Source organism: Tachysurus vachellii, chromosome 8, assembly GCF_030014155.1.
Source record: "Tachysurus vachellii isolate PV-2020 chromosome 8, HZAU_Pvac_v1, whole genome shotgun sequence".
NCBI lineage: Eukaryota > Metazoa > Chordata > Actinopteri > Siluriformes > Bagridae > Tachysurus > Tachysurus vachellii.
The window spans coordinates 14,644,059-14,663,475 of NC_083467.1; the positions used below are offsets into that span (position 1 = coordinate 14,644,059).

At 35.3% G+C, this 19,417-nt stretch overlaps 2 protein-coding genes across 11 annotated transcripts in view; one reads left to right on the plus strand and one right to left on the minus strand.

Annotated features, from left to right (window-relative positions):
* The first annotated feature begins 2,045 nt into the window (after positions 1-2,045).
* On the plus strand, positions 2,046-3,646 carry kctd12.1 (potassium channel tetramerisation domain containing 12.1). The gene has a single exon (XM_060877324.1). It carries the CDS (start codon positions 2,046-2,048, stop codon positions 2,913-2,915), a length of 870 nt encoding a protein of 289 aa, XP_060733307.1. The 3' UTR covers positions 2,916-3,646.
* Positions 3,647-16,592: 12,946 nt separating this feature from the next.
* lmo7a (LIM domain 7a) overlaps positions 16,593-19,417 on the minus strand; it is a 32,840-nt gene continuing 30,015 nt past the window's right edge. For all 10 annotated transcript variants that reach the window (XM_060876446.1, XM_060876445.1, XM_060876448.1 and 7 more), the window contains 4 exons: positions 19,041-19,235; positions 18,463-18,571; positions 17,849-17,951; positions 16,593-17,259 (listed from right to left, as the gene is read on the minus strand). In XM_060876446.1, coding sequence (XP_060732429.1) covers positions 17,237-17,259; positions 17,849-17,951; positions 18,463-18,571; positions 19,041-19,235 — 430 coding nt within the window. In that variant the 3' untranslated portion in view covers positions 16,593-17,236. The remainder of the gene's footprint in view (positions 17,260-17,848; positions 17,952-18,462; positions 18,572-19,040; positions 19,236-19,417) is intronic.

Below are 19,417 nucleotides of genomic sequence, written 5' to 3' on the forward strand. Positions count from 1 at the left end.
CTCCCTTTTACTTTTGCTGTCATAGCTAGCCTTGCCAGAGTCCCTGCCTGCATTTTGCACATAATGTGCATTGTTTTTGACATTGTTTTCACATGCATTGTTTTTACAAGCATACCCAATAAATCTCTCTCTCTGTCGAGCTATACGTGCCAATCCCAAGGTCCCAGGGTTCTGATCTTCCCGGTGTAACCGCTTCAACTTTCCAGACCTATCTGATCCATTCTGTCGTCCTACCCCTGGTTGGAGTCTCATCGCTTGGTTATGCACTCTGCTTGGATAGATCTGAATGGACACCACGTGACCTGTGAGATTGCTGTGCATAGAACCACTTGGAGACTATCATGCCATCTTTGAAATACCATTACACATTACTGTCAGCTTTGTGCTCGGGTCTTTGACCATTTGAAAACTTTGGCAGGAAGGAATTAGTCTATAATGAACTCAGACATTATGCTGACCTATTAGTTCCTCAGTAGATCTTGATTGCATAATTCCACTTTACGATAAATGGTTGTAGAAAGGATATTATTTACATTTGCATTATATTAATGTCCATTGTTAAAAGCACATTTATTATTATTGCACTGCTGTAAAGCAGTGACACCGTGTGGATTTCATATGAATATATCATGCATAGCAGTGTTGCTGGGGATGTTTTAATGCTAACTGTTACAGTTGGATTAAGTATAGTTCACTTAGCAAGAAATTATCCAATCAACAGCATTTAACCAACAGCATCTCACAGATCAGGACATAAGGGGAAAATGCTTTTTGCCAATATAATGGATTTTGTACAGTTCTTCTCCCTTTAATCATCATAGATGTTCACCTGACCAACCAAGCCCTCTTTCCCACAACAACATTAGTGTATATTTATGGAACAATTTAATCTTTTAGATTAATCTATTATTTACATTTAATACATTTCCTCAACAATAATACTAAAATAGGCCGTGGCATTGAAGTGGAGATTGATTGGTATTAAAAGGTCCAATGTGTTCAGACATTTCTTACCATTGGTGAACATTATACAATACAGTCCAACTGATCCAATGGGATGATCAGTCCTTCAAAGCATTTTGATTTGCTTTATAGATATAAACATATACTATATAATATACTGGCAAGGTGCAGGTGCAGGACCACAATATTATTACTGTTGACCAGATATTGCTGCAGAGCATTTCCATTAAAGCACAGCCACTGACATGCTAATGCTCTTGAAGTATGTATGGCTTGGGTATGATCATAGCAGTGTTGTATGGTGTATTTTAACACATCACTGTAACAGCTGGATTAAATACAGTTTACAAGCCAACAAACTATCCAGCCAACAGGATCCTGTGAACAGATGATTAAAATAAATTGTGCACAGAAACAGAGGAGCTGAAGTTCTTCTAAATAGTTTTCGCTTACCATTCACATTATCAGACGCACAATGTTTCATTTATGTTCATATTTAATTACCGTTTAATTACAGTGATTAGAAGGCATGTTTGGGGCAGGGACTCTGGCCCTCAGGAATAAAGTTGAGGAAACTTGTAAATCAACCAAGACATTTGACAGATGATTTTTTTAACAACACCAGGTGGCAACATTCCTTACAGTTGTTTTTTGTGATTTTTTTGGAAATGAGCAACCACTTGTGCAAATATTTTCTTTGAAACAAACAAGCAAGCATGCACATGTTTAATCCTGTTTAGTATAAATATTGCTCCTGTGTGTTTTGTTGATGTATTATGTACATGTACTGTGTGCTTCATCACCACCATGATACCCCAGAGTTCTGTGTGTGTGTGTGCGTGTGTCATTTAATGTAATATGCGACGGCTTTCACTGACACCCACCTGCCACCAGCAGGTCCCTCGTTTGTCGATAGAGGGTTAACGTCTGTCATCGATCACAGCTTCTCAGCAGTCTGTATATCTCCTCCCACGCATCCTATTTAATCGAACCCCCTGCCTTCCCTCAGCTCCACCGGTTTGTGGAGGGGGAAAAAACTCACTCACGCTTACAAGCAGCTCTAATCTTTGCTGAAGATAAGAATGGCTTTGGTAGATACACAGCGTGGAATAACTAACGGTGCAGATTCTGGCTCCGCATTTTCGGAAATTATAGAACTAAATGTTGGTGGCCAGGTTTACGTGACAAGACGCGCAACTTTAATCGCAGTACCAGACTCTCTGTTATGGGGCATGTTCTGGAAGAGCACGCCAAAGGACTTAGCGCGTGATAGCAAAGGGCGCTTCTTTTTGGACCGAGACGGTTTTCTTTTCCGTTACATCCTAGATTACCTGCGGGACCTCAACCTGGTGCTGCCTGATTATTTCCCGGAGAAGAAGCGTTTGCAAAGGGAGGCTGAGTTTTTTCAGCTGCGAGAGCTGTGCAAACGCTTGAGTCCTAAAATAAGCAAGGACGACTCAGTTTGTGAGGAGAGCTGCTATCAGAGCGATTCAGATGAGATGATGGCGCACGGTGCCGCGGTATCCGGTTGGGATGCGTCGCGCGCGCTTTCCGCACTCAGCGTGGCGCACTCGCCCTCGACGGAAGTCAAAAAGTCGGGCTACATAACCATTGGCTACAGGGGCTCGTACACCATCGGGAGGGACATTCAGACCGACGCCAAGTTTAGACGCGTGGCGCGCATCACCGTGTGCGGGAAGACGTCTCTCGCCAAAGAGGTGTTCGGAGACACTCTGAACGAGAGCAGAGACCCGGACAGGCCACCGGAGAGATACACCTCCCGCTATTATCTTAAATACAACTTCCTGGAGCAGGCTTTCGATAGACTCAATGAGTTCGGGTTCCGCATGGTCGCGTGCAGCTCCACAGGAACGTGCGCTTATGCGAGCAACGACCCCGGCGAGGATAAAATCTGGACGAGTTACACCGAGTATGTGTTCTCACGGGACTAACACTCACTGGAAATGTTCAGCTCCATGTGTATTTATCATTTATGTGGAAGTGTGCAAACATGGAGAGGAAAAACATAAATAGTGTATTAGGTTATTAGAAGTTAGCATTGTTTCACGGAGTTACTTCAATACTTGGATACGCAAATTCATTGTTATGTAAATTAAGGTCACAAACTAATGATTTAGTAAGTTACTGCGTAGTAGTTACTTTATGGCCACTAAAATCATTAAATACAGGACATCAGACATTAAAGATCTCGAATTATTTCATATTACACAGGCTAATAGACTTTTACAGAAACTATAGAGCACAACAGAGATAATGGATCTAAAACTGTTTACAATTTTTAACCATTAATATTTAAAAGTCATTAGGCGCTGTCATGTCTGTAGGGAATTTGAGAAGCCTAAAAAAAGAAATAAGACAATTTAAACCTTTACTGCTGTATATTGGATGTATAAAAGCTCTCTTGCATGATGTTAGACTGAAGGCAATGATTTTGCAAGTATCAATAAAGACTTTATCTCTCTCTCATCTTTTGTTTATCAGATTAGTAATTCAGCAAGTCTTGCCATCAATGTGCATGCCATGTTCCATGTTAATGTGCATCCACTGGCTTCTGTACTGTTGTGGTCTGGTGGAAAAATATAAATTGTACACCCGTTTAAAACTGCAGATTTACTGTTTCTAAACTATTTAATTTATAAGACATTTTTTTCTTAGGTACTGTTAAGACCCGTGCGCTAATGTAATGTTTCTTATCTCTGTGTGTGTGTGTGTGTGTTTTAAATGTTTGAAGAATTCAAATAAAATCCTATTCTTGTCAATAATAATAATAATAATAATAATAATAATATTTTTTTAATTGATGCTAATGCTTTAACAAAGAGACTAAAACTATGAAGATAAGATACAGAATATGAAAATGAAGGTTTACACAAACAGCTCTTGGATGGCATGCCTGCCTTATGTGACAACTGGCATATAAACATATAGAGCTACATACAGTAAGTGCTGTGTCTATTTACAGACATAGTATTTGGTCTACTTTTCAACATATTCGAGATTTATAAAGATAAATGACTAAATATTTGAGGAAGAAACACAACTACTGAAAGAAACAACAAAGGCTGCTTATGATGAATATAAACGAAGCAAGTGTCCAGAGATTTCCCTACTTAGATTCTGGGTAGATTCTATCTGTTTTTGTGACACAAATTCGGTGTGGGTGATGCTCAGATGCAAATGGTGCAGCTGTACTCAAATTATGATGCCATTATCATTTCAAGTGTAAATAACAAAAGGTTCCAGCTGCAGTGAGAGAAGGATGGATTGCCTGAGGGACAAAATGAAAAACCTTGTGTCCTGGAAAGACAATGTTCCATCATTATTCACTGGTGATGCACCAGGAATATATCTGATTATGTTTATCTTGGTTAGAATAAAGGCTGCATTAGGCACCATTCATTTAGCTTGTCCTCCTCAAAGTATGGTAATTCCTTTGGATTATGGTGTTGTGCATATTCATAACACTGCAGTTCTTACTTTTTGCTTCCAAGATCAGAATGATGTGCCAAACTGGCCAACCTGGTGCTTCTAATTAGGTTCTGTGTTAAAAATAAGCTTTCAGACACATATATCCCAGTGGGCAATTGACTAAATGCTATGTACATCCACTCTGTACCTTCACAATTCGCTGTGCAGCAAAATGTTCTACAGGATTTAAGTTCCTATAGCACAGGTTATAATTAAACTCGAAATATAAGAATATATGCCTATATACTCACCCCCCCCCCCCCCCTCATATATATATATATATATATATATATATATATATATATATATATATATATATATATATATATATATATATATATATATATATATATATATGCATGAGACAAATGACAGAACAGATAAAGTATGCCCTGTAAAATTAGAATAGACTTTTTCTAAATAAATAAATAAAACCTGGTATGTATATTTGCACTGTAGTTGCAAATATATCTTGCTAACTGAATGATGTGAAACTGATTTTATTTCTCTATACAGAATTACTGCGCTTCACAGTACAATCAAAGGTGAATGGTGTTGCATTGCTCATCATGAAACAAGATTGCTTGCATATGTTATGCTTGTAAAACATATGTTGCTCCATGAAAGAAACTTGAAAGCAGGGAATTTAAATTCTAAAATTCAGTTCTATTCCTAGCAAAAGATAAACGCATTACTTTTAAAAATGGGATTTTAAATATAATGAATACTAGAATTATATTCAATTATATCTACAAAAACACATTTGACACTGTATTTAGTCTTGAATGCCAGTGTTTTGGAAAGCCCTTTCTGCATATCTTCACCTTATTTATTTAGACACAATGATGCTCAGATTTAATCATGTTATACACACTTCCGATATTGAGAGTGTGTTGATTTTATATACCTGTAGCAGCTGCTTTGAGACAATGGCAAATGTTAAATTCTGCTATACAAATAAAATGTAATTTAATGTAATAGAATTGGAAAAAACAATTGCATATCACAAAAGCAACTCAGTGCTTTGTGTATATGCTTATATGCAAATGTGTGCATCTATTGTGTGCATGTTTGCCATCTGCAAGCATGACTGTGCTCATGGTGCCGCTTCTGTTTGCCTATGAGAGAGAGAGTATCGAACTGTATCATTCCTGCATGTTGACTGCCATTAAATAAGTGTTTAACAGTATTCTCTCCATGGAACAAGGACTAAAAATGGACCAGCATGCTAGAAATAGTACAAATGATAAATGACACTACTGACGGTTCTTAAATTTGGATCTCAAACAACGCATAAAAGTCATTTTATGTAGAGATCACATAATTCTGCTATCCTTTTCACACAAAATGACACAACTAACTACTAGTTGAATTGTAAATACAGGCAATTTCTGTATTCTGTAAATACAAACAGTTTTTGATCAAAGTAACAATGATCTGGACAATAAATATGAAATGATAAATGTAGAATGCTGATTTCAATATTTACAGTATATATAGTCATATTACAATCATACAACTGCTAGTGTTCTATAGTTTTCCCCATATATATACTGTATATAAACTACACTTTAAATACTATTTAAGAACATTACACTCCTGTTACTGTTATTTTGTTTTCTATTTGGTGTATGTGAACAAATGTGATTTATACCAAGGAGATTTTGTTTTACTTTAAAAGCAAGATACATTTGTGTTCTCTTAAAGTCCATGTCCATACCTCAGTAAAATGTTCTAGATAATCTGTGTTGTGAAGGTAAATCAATATGCACTTCAACAGATCTTGTAGTTGAGCTAGTTGCCTCAATAAATAGCAATCCTATTGCAACCCATTCAGTCAAGATGGTTTCTTTTAATGCTGAACAATTTCACCACAAATACCGTGGCCTGTCCATTTAATCTAGCACCCTTCAAACTAGCTTGATTCTGCCTTACAGGAAATTACTGTACCTTTTAGACATCACAAGAATGAATCAATATGTGAAGAAAAGTACATCCCCTTTTAGATCTAAAGAGTACAATGAAGGGAGAGAAAAACCAATACATTTCAAACAAATGGTCTGCCTGACATGTATTCACTCAATGTTACAGATCAAATATCATTATATCCCTCAAAGTAGAGACCAGCAGGGGTGTTCTGTGATTTCTTTGAAACTGCTGTTGGCCCCAATAGCTTAGGATCAGTTAATATTTTTGTTCACAATGAGGCAAATAAGGGTTCCAGGAACTGAAGCCCAAGCAAGCAGTTTCTCACTAATTGATTGGACCACTTGAAAAACACTGTAGACGAACTAATTATCATACAAAGAAAAGTATCTGTAATTCATTAACTACAACCACATGTTTTTAATGCAAATTATTAATATGAAGGAAGCTTATCAAGTAAGGAAAGAGATTTCAGAGATTTTTAGATTTATTTTATGTTTATATTTATTTTATGTGCCCTATCTGGTATGGTTAGTAAAGTGATGACATGGCTTGTTGAAAATGGAAAAATCTGGTAACAAAAACAAAAAAAAAAAGGTATATTTGGCAACATGAAGCACCAGCACAAAACATAAATGCTTTAGACTGATGTCTTATTTATAGCTTACATTACCTTATTTATAAGGGTTAAAAGGTTTAACTGTTCAGTAATGTTATGTGCTTCACTAATTTTATTTAAATAGTAAACGATGTATAGTGATGTGATGTATAGTATAAGATAAACAATATAAACAATTATTCTTTTATGTATATTTCATAATTTATTTATGATATCCACAGCTAGACTAGTTCAACTAGTGCTGCCATGTATAACACATATTTAACAAATATACTCTTAGTCATAGAAATATTCATTCTATATGAATTGAGGAGTTTTGGACAGATGATATTAGAATACATAACATATGCTCTTTCCTCCTGTGTGCCTTTGAAATGTCAAACATTGTGTTCTTGTTCACTAAACACCAGGCCACTAAAGAACAGTACCGATCTTAGTGCTGTGAGACTCTGGAGTTGTGACAGTGAAGCATCTGTGTCAGCTTTCTATTACAGCAGGCCATTATACTTGTTTACGATTCAAATGAATCTCAGGGCTGAGATGTGTATCAGCCTCAGGTCACCTTTAAACTCAGCACAGTCATTACAGATGCAAGACGAAAAGCAGAATGAGACTGTTCTAAATCAATTCCCTATTAACATGCTTTTCACTAGCTGATTTCTGCTTGGTGTTTCAGTGCTTCTATATAAATGCTTGCTTGCTTCACAGTTAAGTGAATTGGGATTAAAATAATTACTAATCCAGGGGGGTACGGTGGCTTAGTGGTTAGCACGTTCACCTCACACCTCCAGGGTTGGGGGTTCGATTCCCGCCTCCGCCTTGTGTGTGTGGAGTTTGCATGTTCTCCCCGACCCTTGGGGGTTTCCTCCGGGTACTCCAGTTTCCTCCCCCAGTCCAAAGACATGTATGGTAGGTTGATTGGTATCTCAGGAAAATTGTCCGTGGTGTGTGAATGAGAGTGTGCGCGTGTGCGCGTGTGTGTGTGTGTGTGTGTGTGTGTGCCCTGCGATGGGTTGGTACTCCGTCCAGGGTGTGTCCTGCCTTGATGTCCGATGATGCCTGAGATAGGCACAGGCTCCCCGTGACCCGAGGTAGTTCGGATAAAGCGGTAGAAAATTAATGAATTAATGAATTTTGTTAACAAATGATTTTAAATGATGTTGATTTCCTTTGTGTAATAACATAATAGATAAACAATCAAACAAACAAACAAACAAATAATTGTATTATTATTACTATTATTATTTGTATAATAAAAGTATTAATTTTATTATTCAAATATTAATTATTATATTTATTATAAAAACAACAACAACAACAACAACAATAATGATAATAATTTGCTGTTATCATAAACCCATTAATCAAATATCGTGGGAATCTGAGGAGAAACCAAAGTAAACAATAGTGAAGTAATGTATAATTAAATCACATCAGATGCTTAGAAAATATCAGACTATATTTATATACACACATATAAGTGATATGTGACCAATTAGAGTATGTTGCAAAAAAAAGTTGATTCATTTAGGAAACTTGGTGAGCCAGTTCTGATAGGATACAAACTAGCATATAGTTTATATATATATATATATATATATATATATATATATATATATATATATATATGTATATATATACATATATATAAACTACTAGTTTATTTATATAGAATACAAATATTTATTTGTATTCCTCAGATCTCAACCTTGTAAGATGACACAAAAGTTATTGCCACTAATTTCTTTGCCATATATTCAATTACTTTAGTGTAACCGCTTGTATATAGACATTTTTATAACAATTTTGTGTTACAGAGAGCTTTGGTACAGCCATATCATCTTTGAGTACAGCCCACTTTGAAAATAGCCAGTGACTCAGCTGTCCGGACCTCTAGGGGAAGTTCATTCCACCACCTTGGTGGTCATCATAATGTGTGCGTAAGTATTCCAGTGCATGGCTTTTATATGATACCTGTTGATTTTAGGCTTATCATTTTGGACCACTGGAAATCAAACCCTTGTACCATGGCACTGAGAAATGTCTACATTTTTGTCTTTTGTTCCCTTTTGAGCAAGGAAACTTGAGGAAGAAGAAATGTCAAGAGGAACTATACTCAAAAGGGAATCCATACTCTTGTGCGTGACACCAAATAATGAAATCATAAATCAACAACACTGAGATAAGCATTAGAAGGTCTTTTTGATTACAGCGGCAGCTCTTAAATACAATACTACAGCATCCAGGTGCAATTATCCATCCACTATTATTTCTCATTTGTAGGTCAAGAACAAGAAAATGCATTTGTGCTACACAAAATGTTATATTAAATGACCCATTGTGTGATATACATCACAACACTTCTAGATCTAAAAAATATTATAAGAAAGGCAGGAACATCACAGAAAATAAGCCAGTGCATCACAAAGAATCCTTTTTTATTTAAAAGAGGAATTTGCATGTCTAAGCATGAAATATTGATCATGTTCTTAGGTTCAGTAGCCACATCCTGCTTTGAAATGCAAAAGTGAGCTCTATTAAAAGGTGATGGCCAGTGTTGCCTAATCCTGGTGCTAGAGAAAAATGCTTTCTCTTTTTCCTGATTTTTCTGTTGAAGCAACATGAACATTTGCAATACAGAGTGACACTCAGGCCAGAAATAAGAAACAAGGCAATTAAGACCATGAATATGTGATTTGTGAGATCAGATTTGCTCTCTTTAACCACTCAATGCACATTTGCTTCATTTGTAATTTTCTTTCTTGGGTAACATTCATACCTTGATAAAATGTCAGCTGTCAAGGGTGAAAATATTCAAACAATACTGTAAGATGAGAAATTAAGATGCTTGCATTTCTAAATTAGTATAAAACTAACAAGGTTTGTGTGTGTAGTGGTTTAATCATTGCTCAAAATTCTACACACGTCTCACAGCACATATAAGTCCACCAAGTGCCTCTTTGGTCTCCATCCCCCATTCAAGTCAAATCCCAAACCCAATAACAGAAAACAGCTCTGCTTCACCATATGGGGCCTTGAAATGGCGGTGTATACATAGACCTGCACAGGAAGTAATATTGACAGGGGAAAGTAGCAGTGAATCTGCCATCACTAATCCACCCTGTTCAAACAGGCTTCATCAAAAGCAGACATTTGACTACTACCAAGCACAGCCTACTTAACCTGATGCATCATTCATCACACAAAAAATTAGTCACACTCAGTGCAGAGAGTACCCTTAACAAAGCCAACTAGAAGTTCTTATTTCCCACATTAATTAAATTAGGCTTAAGAAAAACACTGATTAATCATTAATCAGATTTTTACATTTCACCTAAGGCCACAGTTTTTACTAACTCAGTTTCATATTGCAAAGATACACCAAGGATGCAAAACCTACATCTTTCTAAGGAAGCATTAGCTGTGCTATATGCCAATATGTAGAGATCAATGATATCCAGACTTTTAAACTGAACATTTAACATGCAACATAAAATCTGTCTACATATAAATGACATATTGAGTGCAAAATGACAAAAACATAAGATTAAAACTGGATTTCACTGGATATGTCATAGACATTTATGATAATATATTTTCTGTAGTGTCTTTAAAATTGGCAATGGTTGTCAATGGCAATGATTATTTGTTTAAGCAAAGTATAAAAATAGATTAATTACTATAGTCTGTAGGGTGCAGTCTATTTGCAATCACAACAGTTTTTCACTGCAGGTATCAGATGTTTGTCAAAAGGTTTCAATTCCCAGTAAATTTGTATCTTCACTTGGATGAAACACTATTTTGTGCATGAGAAAATATAAAAAAAACTTGAATTAGTGTTATAGATAATGAATGTTCATACAACACAATATGTGAGCATTAACAAATCCACTGTGGAAATCCAATTACACAATTTCCAGAGCACTATGTCTGAAAGGAGGGAATGGGAGACTGCAGCAGCCGGCTTACTGTGACTTATGGATTTAGAAGCTAAATATAGTTAAAGTTAAATCTATCTATAGCTAAGTTGAAATGTCTGATTACTGTGCATTATCAGCCTATATTACATTATATTACACTCTTACATTATATATGTGAACATTGGTGGGATACTAGGCAAAGATTTGTAATCATTAAATGCTTCACTTTCTAGTGTGAATCCAATAACCTGCCATCAACATCAGGAAAGCTTCAGATTCAGCCAAGCCTTTTCCTTGGATTAAAAAAAGCACCAGGAACATTTCCAAATAATACAGCAAAGATGGGGAATGCTTTCTATCTTTCTTATATGTGAACCTATATATCCTTTCTTTAAAGAGGGTGAATTGTAGGCCTACAACAGGTATAACAGAATGATGCTTTTATAGCTATAAAATCATAATTTTCTTACATCTAATGTAGGATATATAATTCATTCACCCTCTTTAAAGTTTTCTAGAGATTTATATTTATATATGTTTTACAGTTCCCTGGGGTATGCTCTATAATTACTGCAGATATTTTGAAAGATTGCAAACAAAATCAAACATACAAATATAATTATCACCAAGAGTGCTAAATCTAAAGTCAAATACCAAGCAATAAAATAGTTTAAGACAGACACAACAGGTGAAATAGTGTGGTTCTCTCAGCACATGATAGAGTGTCCTTAAATAAACAAATACTGCATTTGAAAGAAACCCAGGTCAGTACAAAAGCTTTCAACTAGTCACTCAATATTTCAGAGAGTATTTTCATTACATAGTAAAGGGTGGCAGAATGAGATAGCTCTTGTGTTTGGCTTACTTTATTGTGTATGGCTCACTTTGAGTTTGCATTATATATATGTGAGTGTACATCCTAGCACTGGAACCCATAAGCAAAAATACAGTTGTTGGTATATAATAATAATAATAATAATAATAATAATAATAATAATAATAATAATTATCCAAACATAATTCTAGGGCCAAATGTTTTATTTTCCATTATGTAGATAACCGTATGCTATTCTGGTGTACTAGGTATTGTGGTATAGTTACACACAATAATATACAGACACAGATACACACAATAATATACACAATAATTACCCTGATTATCCTGGAGTTTTACTGGAAACACTCTTTTGGCCTAAGGGGTCGCATCCATATGGGTCATTATACTATATATATATATATATATATATATATATATATATATATATATATATATATATATATATATATATATATATATATATATATATATATATATATATATATATATATATATATATATATATATATATGGGCTGTTGCAGGCTTTATTGTGTCACTGCTGCTATTCTTACTGCTACATGTTTTATCACCCAGACAACCTGTCAAATGCAGCTGACCCCAGAACATACCTTTTTCTCTCTGAAATAATTTAAGCTCTATCCACTGAAACCACTGGCCAAAATTTCCATTTCTGCTGAACAATGAGTGAATGGGGTGAAATAAAGGCGAATGGGGTAAAATAAAGTGATTTCTTTTCAATTATAAGTAAATTAATTCAGAGCTTTATAACTCAAATAAAATGATATGACATTTTCCCACAAACAGGTCCCTTAATACTTCAAACTCAAAACAAAATAATTATTATTATGTTTTAATGTGATTCCTAATACTACAATAAAAGTTCAGAAAACATTTCCTTGTTAAGGTTCCACATAGTATTATTAAGAGATTTAAGGGACACTGGATAATGAGACTTTCTGTGATTGTTCTGATAGATTTCACCTTCCCTTCCTTCACAAAATTTCTCAACCAGCATCAAGGCATAGTCTGTTTTGTGAAATAGTTGCATTTTTACAATATTTAAAAATAAAAAATGTCATTTTCGAATAACTTAATGAAATTCTTTTACATATTCACAGTAAATTATCATCCTCCTCTCTGCCAAATTGAGTGCACAATTAAGGAAATTGCAGATTCCAGATGTTATGGTTAAAGAATGGAACACTTCATCAACTGGCAGAGGAATTTTCATGATTATTATTTAGAAAATGCCATATGTTCTGTCCAGCTCGAAATCCAAGAGTAAGACATTGTAAGCACTTACATTCAGTGAATGAAGACATTACTGAAGATTTTGTTGTGAGTACACGATTCTGGTTTTGACCTTGTCTGTCGAGTTTATTGAATTTATCTTTGTCTACTACTGATAGACTTGTATCACGACTTTGACTCTGTCATGCCCTTTGGATTTGTCTACTTTGCTATTTCTTAATAAGACTTTACACTTTCATCCAGCCTGTACCTGACATGAAAAGGTTTACTGTGTCATTTTTAATAGCTCACAGAGGCTCAATAGAGCTGTATTCCACCAAGGAGAAAAGGAGAAAGAATATTTTAAAAGATATATATATATTTTTTTAAAAATCACAGTCATACATGTATAGTGCAAGTTCTTTGGCTGCAATTAATATAGCTAAATTGGTTTCTTTTTTGCTGGCCTGATAATGTTTTATCTTTGGCAACTCAAATGAGGTCCATGTTGGATGTGATCCTTTTGCCATTTCAGCAGTCTGAATATTTTAAAAGCCAATCTGATATGGGAAGCATAAAACGGGCAGTTTCAAATGTGCATTGGCTTTGAAGGTTTTTTTTTTGATGAAATTCTAATTGACTGTGGTGGGGAATTACATATGATGACATTGGTAGAATAAAGAAGTTCTGATGCCTCAAGAAAGAAATCATTGATTTTTGTGCAGTTCTTTTTGTGCTTTTGTACAGTTCTGAAAATATTACTAATAATATTAATACTATATGAGATATACTATATGAATACATCATAGTGCATTATAATATCAATATATATTAAACATTAATCATTTATGATTATGAAAATAATACAAATACCTCGGTATCCATTTCAGCAACAGGCAGGACTCAAAGTTCAACAGAGAGGCTGTGCACAGTCTGTTGTTCTTAGTGATGCAAGTACAAGGAAGCTCAACAAACAGATAAAGAATGTTTTCGCACAGCTTTGTGAACGTTGTGGTGGAAGGAAGAGACTAAACAAACTAATATCCATACCGGACAATGTGCAACATTCCATACACATACTGGCCAAACAAGCTTATTCATTATTATTTTATTCCAAGTTCTATTTATATATTCCTGGAAAACCACATGTTGACAATTCCTAAAATTGGATAGGTGTATACTCGGCTATGGCATGTCTGAAGCTGTGATTAGGCAGGATACTGTAAGATATTTATTCTAAAATATCTGTATTGTGCCATCAAGGGAAATTACAAATCAGCACAAGAAATGGCATTATCTGATCAGACATGCCTACTCAGTTTCTCTCATAAGAAATTTAATAAGAACTTGCCAATAGTGGGTTCTTCTTAACCTCTTACATTTTGACTGTGAAATAGAGGCCTTGACCTTTTTCAAATCCCTTTTGATTCTCACACCTGAACGAATAATTCCCTTAGAAGGAAAGTGCCATAAGGCACTTTATATTCAGGCATATGTGCCACCCCTCTGTGCTTTGGGACAGAGCAAACACACAATGCATCATCTAAACAATGACTGAAGGTCATGAGAACGAGACTGCCAGCTTATTAAATGCTTGTATAATGAGCAATCTGTACAATATTATTCTCTCCAGCAGAGCCAGACAGACTTCCCTTTCAGTGTTAACAAATCTTGACAGGTTTGATGTGAATGATGGCAAACTAGATTTTAGGGAATTTCGTTCCACACCGGATTAGGTATTCTTATGAATCCAAAACAACTATTTGAAAATATTCAAATAGAAGTGATCATGGAAATCTACTACGAGTAAGGGACCAATGCTGAATATATTTGGCTTAACTCTTGATTAAATCACGTTGCTTCACTAGAAGTCCATAAAACTTTCTGTTGTAAATGCTTCTATTCAAGTTGGGATCTATTCAAAGAAAAATCCACACATCTTATGTATGTAGCTTATACAGGAGCAATGAATATAACCACAATCAATCAAACCCAACATTGTGATGAAGCTCTTTGTAGCTTTAAGATGAGACAATCGCTCCAACTGACAAAGAAGCATCATTGCAAGATCCAAGCTCCATTATTTCATTCTTCAATCCAATGACATTTTTTCATAAAGTGTTACAGTATTGGAGAATTTTTTGGAAGACTTTTTTTTGCTTTTTATTTGCTTCTGTGTTCATTCATATATTCCACACATATTTATGGTCCCAAAACAAAAACCTAACATGATGCAATGTTTTGCTATAGTCTTGATGCTATAGTCTTGCCAAAAAACTGAATATATTGCCACTTTTAATTACTCTTTTATTCAACAGTTTTACAAGTTTATTTTAAACATTCTGCAATTTGCCTTATTGCCTTAATGCTGTCCGACAGTACACAAGATGTTCAAATACAGTAAGCACATCATGCTAAAAAAAATGATATCATTTATGCCAACTAAAATTAGAAAGAATTCAGCCTGCAGTAAGAGGACGGTGGGTGTGTGTGATGTGGGAAATCCTCATTTCACAAAAAAATCTTCAGTGAATATTCAATCACTGCTGGAAAGTCATTTGCAATATCCAGGGTCTTTGTGAGGCTGCATATAAATGATCTATTTTGCATGGACAGCAGAAGATAACATTTTAGTGTGACACTTTCTAAATGAGACAGAGTGCTAAAAAAAAATTAAAAGCTCTAAAAGCTTTAACAGTTAACATGGTTTTAAAGAAGCAACTGACTAATTAATTCAGACCATCTTACCATGAAGTACTGCTGAAAACGTGGTCAGATTTTGTTCTATTAAAACATTTAAATCCTGATATATTCCATCTTGAACAATGTGAAAATTCATTCAGCTATTATTGAGCAGTATGCCTATACTGATCTTTCCCTTTATGGATGCAATTTGTATTGAAAAAAAAAGATCAAAATAAAATGGAATCAAAATGAAATGACAGAAAAAATTGTTACACTACTGAAAGCAGTATAACGTTACTCTATAAAAACTATGGAGTGAAATATGTAATATGGCTCAAAGTACATAGATATCTCACCATCATACACCAATCACTTTTTGAAAGTCTCATCCTAGATTAAGTCTCCCATACCATTATATTAACCTCCACCCATGCCACAACATTGTTAATTTTGGCTGCTGGGATTTGCCCATACAGGAGAACAGACAGAAGAACAGGAGAATTAGTGAGGTCATGCACTGAATTCAGACAGGGCGGTCTGGAGTGCAGTAAACATTCCAGTTCAGTGGGGTTGAGGTTAGAACTCTATAGTTATTAACAGGTTTAGGGCTTTTAGCTCCAGATGTTATTATCAAGGTATAATGCATATAATGTGCAAATACTGTATAATATGCAAATTTAAATTGATTTACGATATGATAAGGAAGAGCTTGTGTCTAGTGTACTACTGTAACCTAATCAAATGTAGTCCATGCCCTGTTTTTCTCTGCACACATAACCCATTGTTCTGAGATGTGTAGAATTCCTTAGGTACACACAACATATACGTATATCAAGTAAAATATCAACAAACAACTCAGACGTTCATAACTGTATGTCATATTAAACTGGGGATGAATTCAATAAATGTATACTAAGCCACACATTTTGGTCACTTTATTTACAAGTATTGGTAAATACATTTTCTTTTACATGTATTTAGATTGTTAAACTTTGTGGAAAATCTTACTTCAATGTCTTAAATGAATGCCACAAAATTCTTCCTACAAACCATATCACTTTTAAATATACTCTTAATATAATTATTTTAAATATTTTTTTCCCATCACAAACATAAAGGCACAATGAAGAATAGATGACAGGATATTTGATAACACACCATAACATACAGAAGTCTGATGAAGATAGACTTAAAATGCTATGAGAAAAACAGCAGATTCTATCAATCCAAAAATTACTACCAAAGAGACCTCTATGACATATGTCCAACATGACAAATCATCAAGAACTTGCTTTTGTAAAGAACACAATGACAATAATTTCAAATACATTGCTAGTTTCTAAGTGAATGTATTTCCCTTGTACTTTGTGCAAGCATAGTTAATAATACTTTATGGAAACTTTACCCCCCCTTCTTAATAGGTAAAAAGGAAGCACATATGTGTATTGAGTAATCTTGTCTGTCGTCCTATAGTGTTCTTGTCCTCATGCATAACTCCAGTATTAGTGTTCATGGTTATGTATGTGGACCAGGTTCTTCTTCAATCTGCTGTAATCCAGTAAGGTCACATGGCTGTAGGCTGCCCTGCTGTAGAGGGAACACCATTTTTCATCAAGTCAAAACAACCAGAATTCTTTAATATTTAATTTTACTTTTGACATAGAAACTGGTGACAAATGAAATAAAAAGCATGGCTCTGTTTTGCTGTAAGGGGCATTTTGCCGGTGAGCTTTGAGTTCATTTTTCTCCTTAGAGAAAAGCATCACTGAAAATCAATACAAAGTTATTCTGACTGATCACTATCATGAAACATTTTTATCCTGTTAGGAGTGGTCTTGTCAAGGATGAACATGTTCCCATCCACAGGGCACAAGGGTTCACTAAATGGTTTAACAAGTACAGATATTACGTAACTCATATGTTATAGGCTATAGAATCGTCACATATCAACCCAGTGAGAGAATTTGTACTGACACTTTAGGCATTGTCATCATTACCATCATCATACCAATTGTGGGAATGTCTTTTGGAAGAATCATGTTCATCCCTTTAGAACAGATCCAGATACTGTATGTTTAAATTCTAGCTTTTCATAGCAACCCAAGACACTTCACCTTATTTTTTCTTTTCATTTGTCAATTGTCTCTAATCATGTGCAGAGTGAAGGATGGCTTACTTTTGAGACGCATATAGCAGGAGTTACAGAAAAGCTGTTTGTTTCGTATCCTGACTTCAGCTCCACTTTCTGAGCCACCAAGGTCAGCTTTACATTGACAGCACTGAAATATGAGACACAGGGATGCAAAGTAAGAAGACTGTGTGTAGGCCAGGTGCAACACGCTCCTAAATGGACAGATGATCTCTGACTCAGTGAGGCAGTAAGATACCTCCAACATAATAAAAATTCATATAAGAGAAAAGCATTCACCACCAAGCCCAAGAACAAGCAGAAAACAAAAATAGACACAGGCATATAAAACATATGAAGCTGTTATAGTGGGGAGCCCAGCAGGGATTATGCAACTATGTTGATATGCAGAAATAGAAGAAGAAAAACAGTGAGATAAATGTAAATTCTCCGGAAGCTGGAGTGTTACAATCATCCTGATGCAGATGCAACCATTCCAGAGAGACACGATGTTAGTTTCAATTATTCATTATTCCTTTTTCAGGTTTGCAAAGTAAGGAGTATCTGAGTAATTAGATCTTAAGTAATGCAGGTTAGATATTAGGCATTATCAGACAGGTTTACCCAAAACCCAAGAGAAGGGAGTTCAGATGAACTCTCACCTTAAAGCATTGTAAATGAAAACAGAGCCCCAGGGACTCGATGATCATTGCTGCTCCTTTGCCAAGTGGCATATCACAGAAAGTACACGTTTTCCTGCCACTGACTGACCTAAATTACAGAATGTAAACATGACCTGAGAAACCAGCAAAATGGACCACCACATAATTAAAATAACTCTGTTTGTGTTGAGGTGATGATACACTACACAGGGCATAAAAGGAACTAAATGTTATGAACTTTATTCTCCAAGTGGGCAGTGTTTTGTAAATCGTAACTTGGGAACTGTATAATGTAACTCTGTAAGTTTGAGGGATTTTCTCAAACACACAAACACACACACAAACACACACACACAAACACACACACACACACATGTTTAATTGGTGCTGCAATGATTTACAGTTTTTGAAAAGAATTGTAACCAAAACAAGGCAATGACAATAAATCCAATATTCCATGGATCCTAAAAATAAATTCAAGAATTATGTTTTTCACAATTTAAAATTCAGTTTGTTGAAGCTGTTAATGTGTATTAGATTCAGACAGAATGCCGAACTAAAAGAATGTGTCCCTGTACCTGTTTCGTGAGGATGGCTGATTCTCAGTTTTTGTGGAGGCGCTAGATGTGGACTGGGGCAACAATGGCCTACTGGAACTCAGAGATGAATAAGGACGGCTATAGTCTGGGATGGAGGAAGTGGTCTCCGGAGTCCATGATGACCTCCAGGATTGGTGATTCTTTGTCACATCCAGGTTGTCCAGAGACTCACCCCTATCAAGCCAGCAGAAAAGCCAAATCACACAATCAGTCACTTTCGTATAGTTATGCCGCTATAGTGAACAGCATATGTGACTTTAGGCATGTTTGCTATATATTTGCATTGGCTTAAAGCTTTTTCTAAAGTCATAAATACATTTCAAGGAAATAAAATTAATAGGAAAACAGTCACAGAG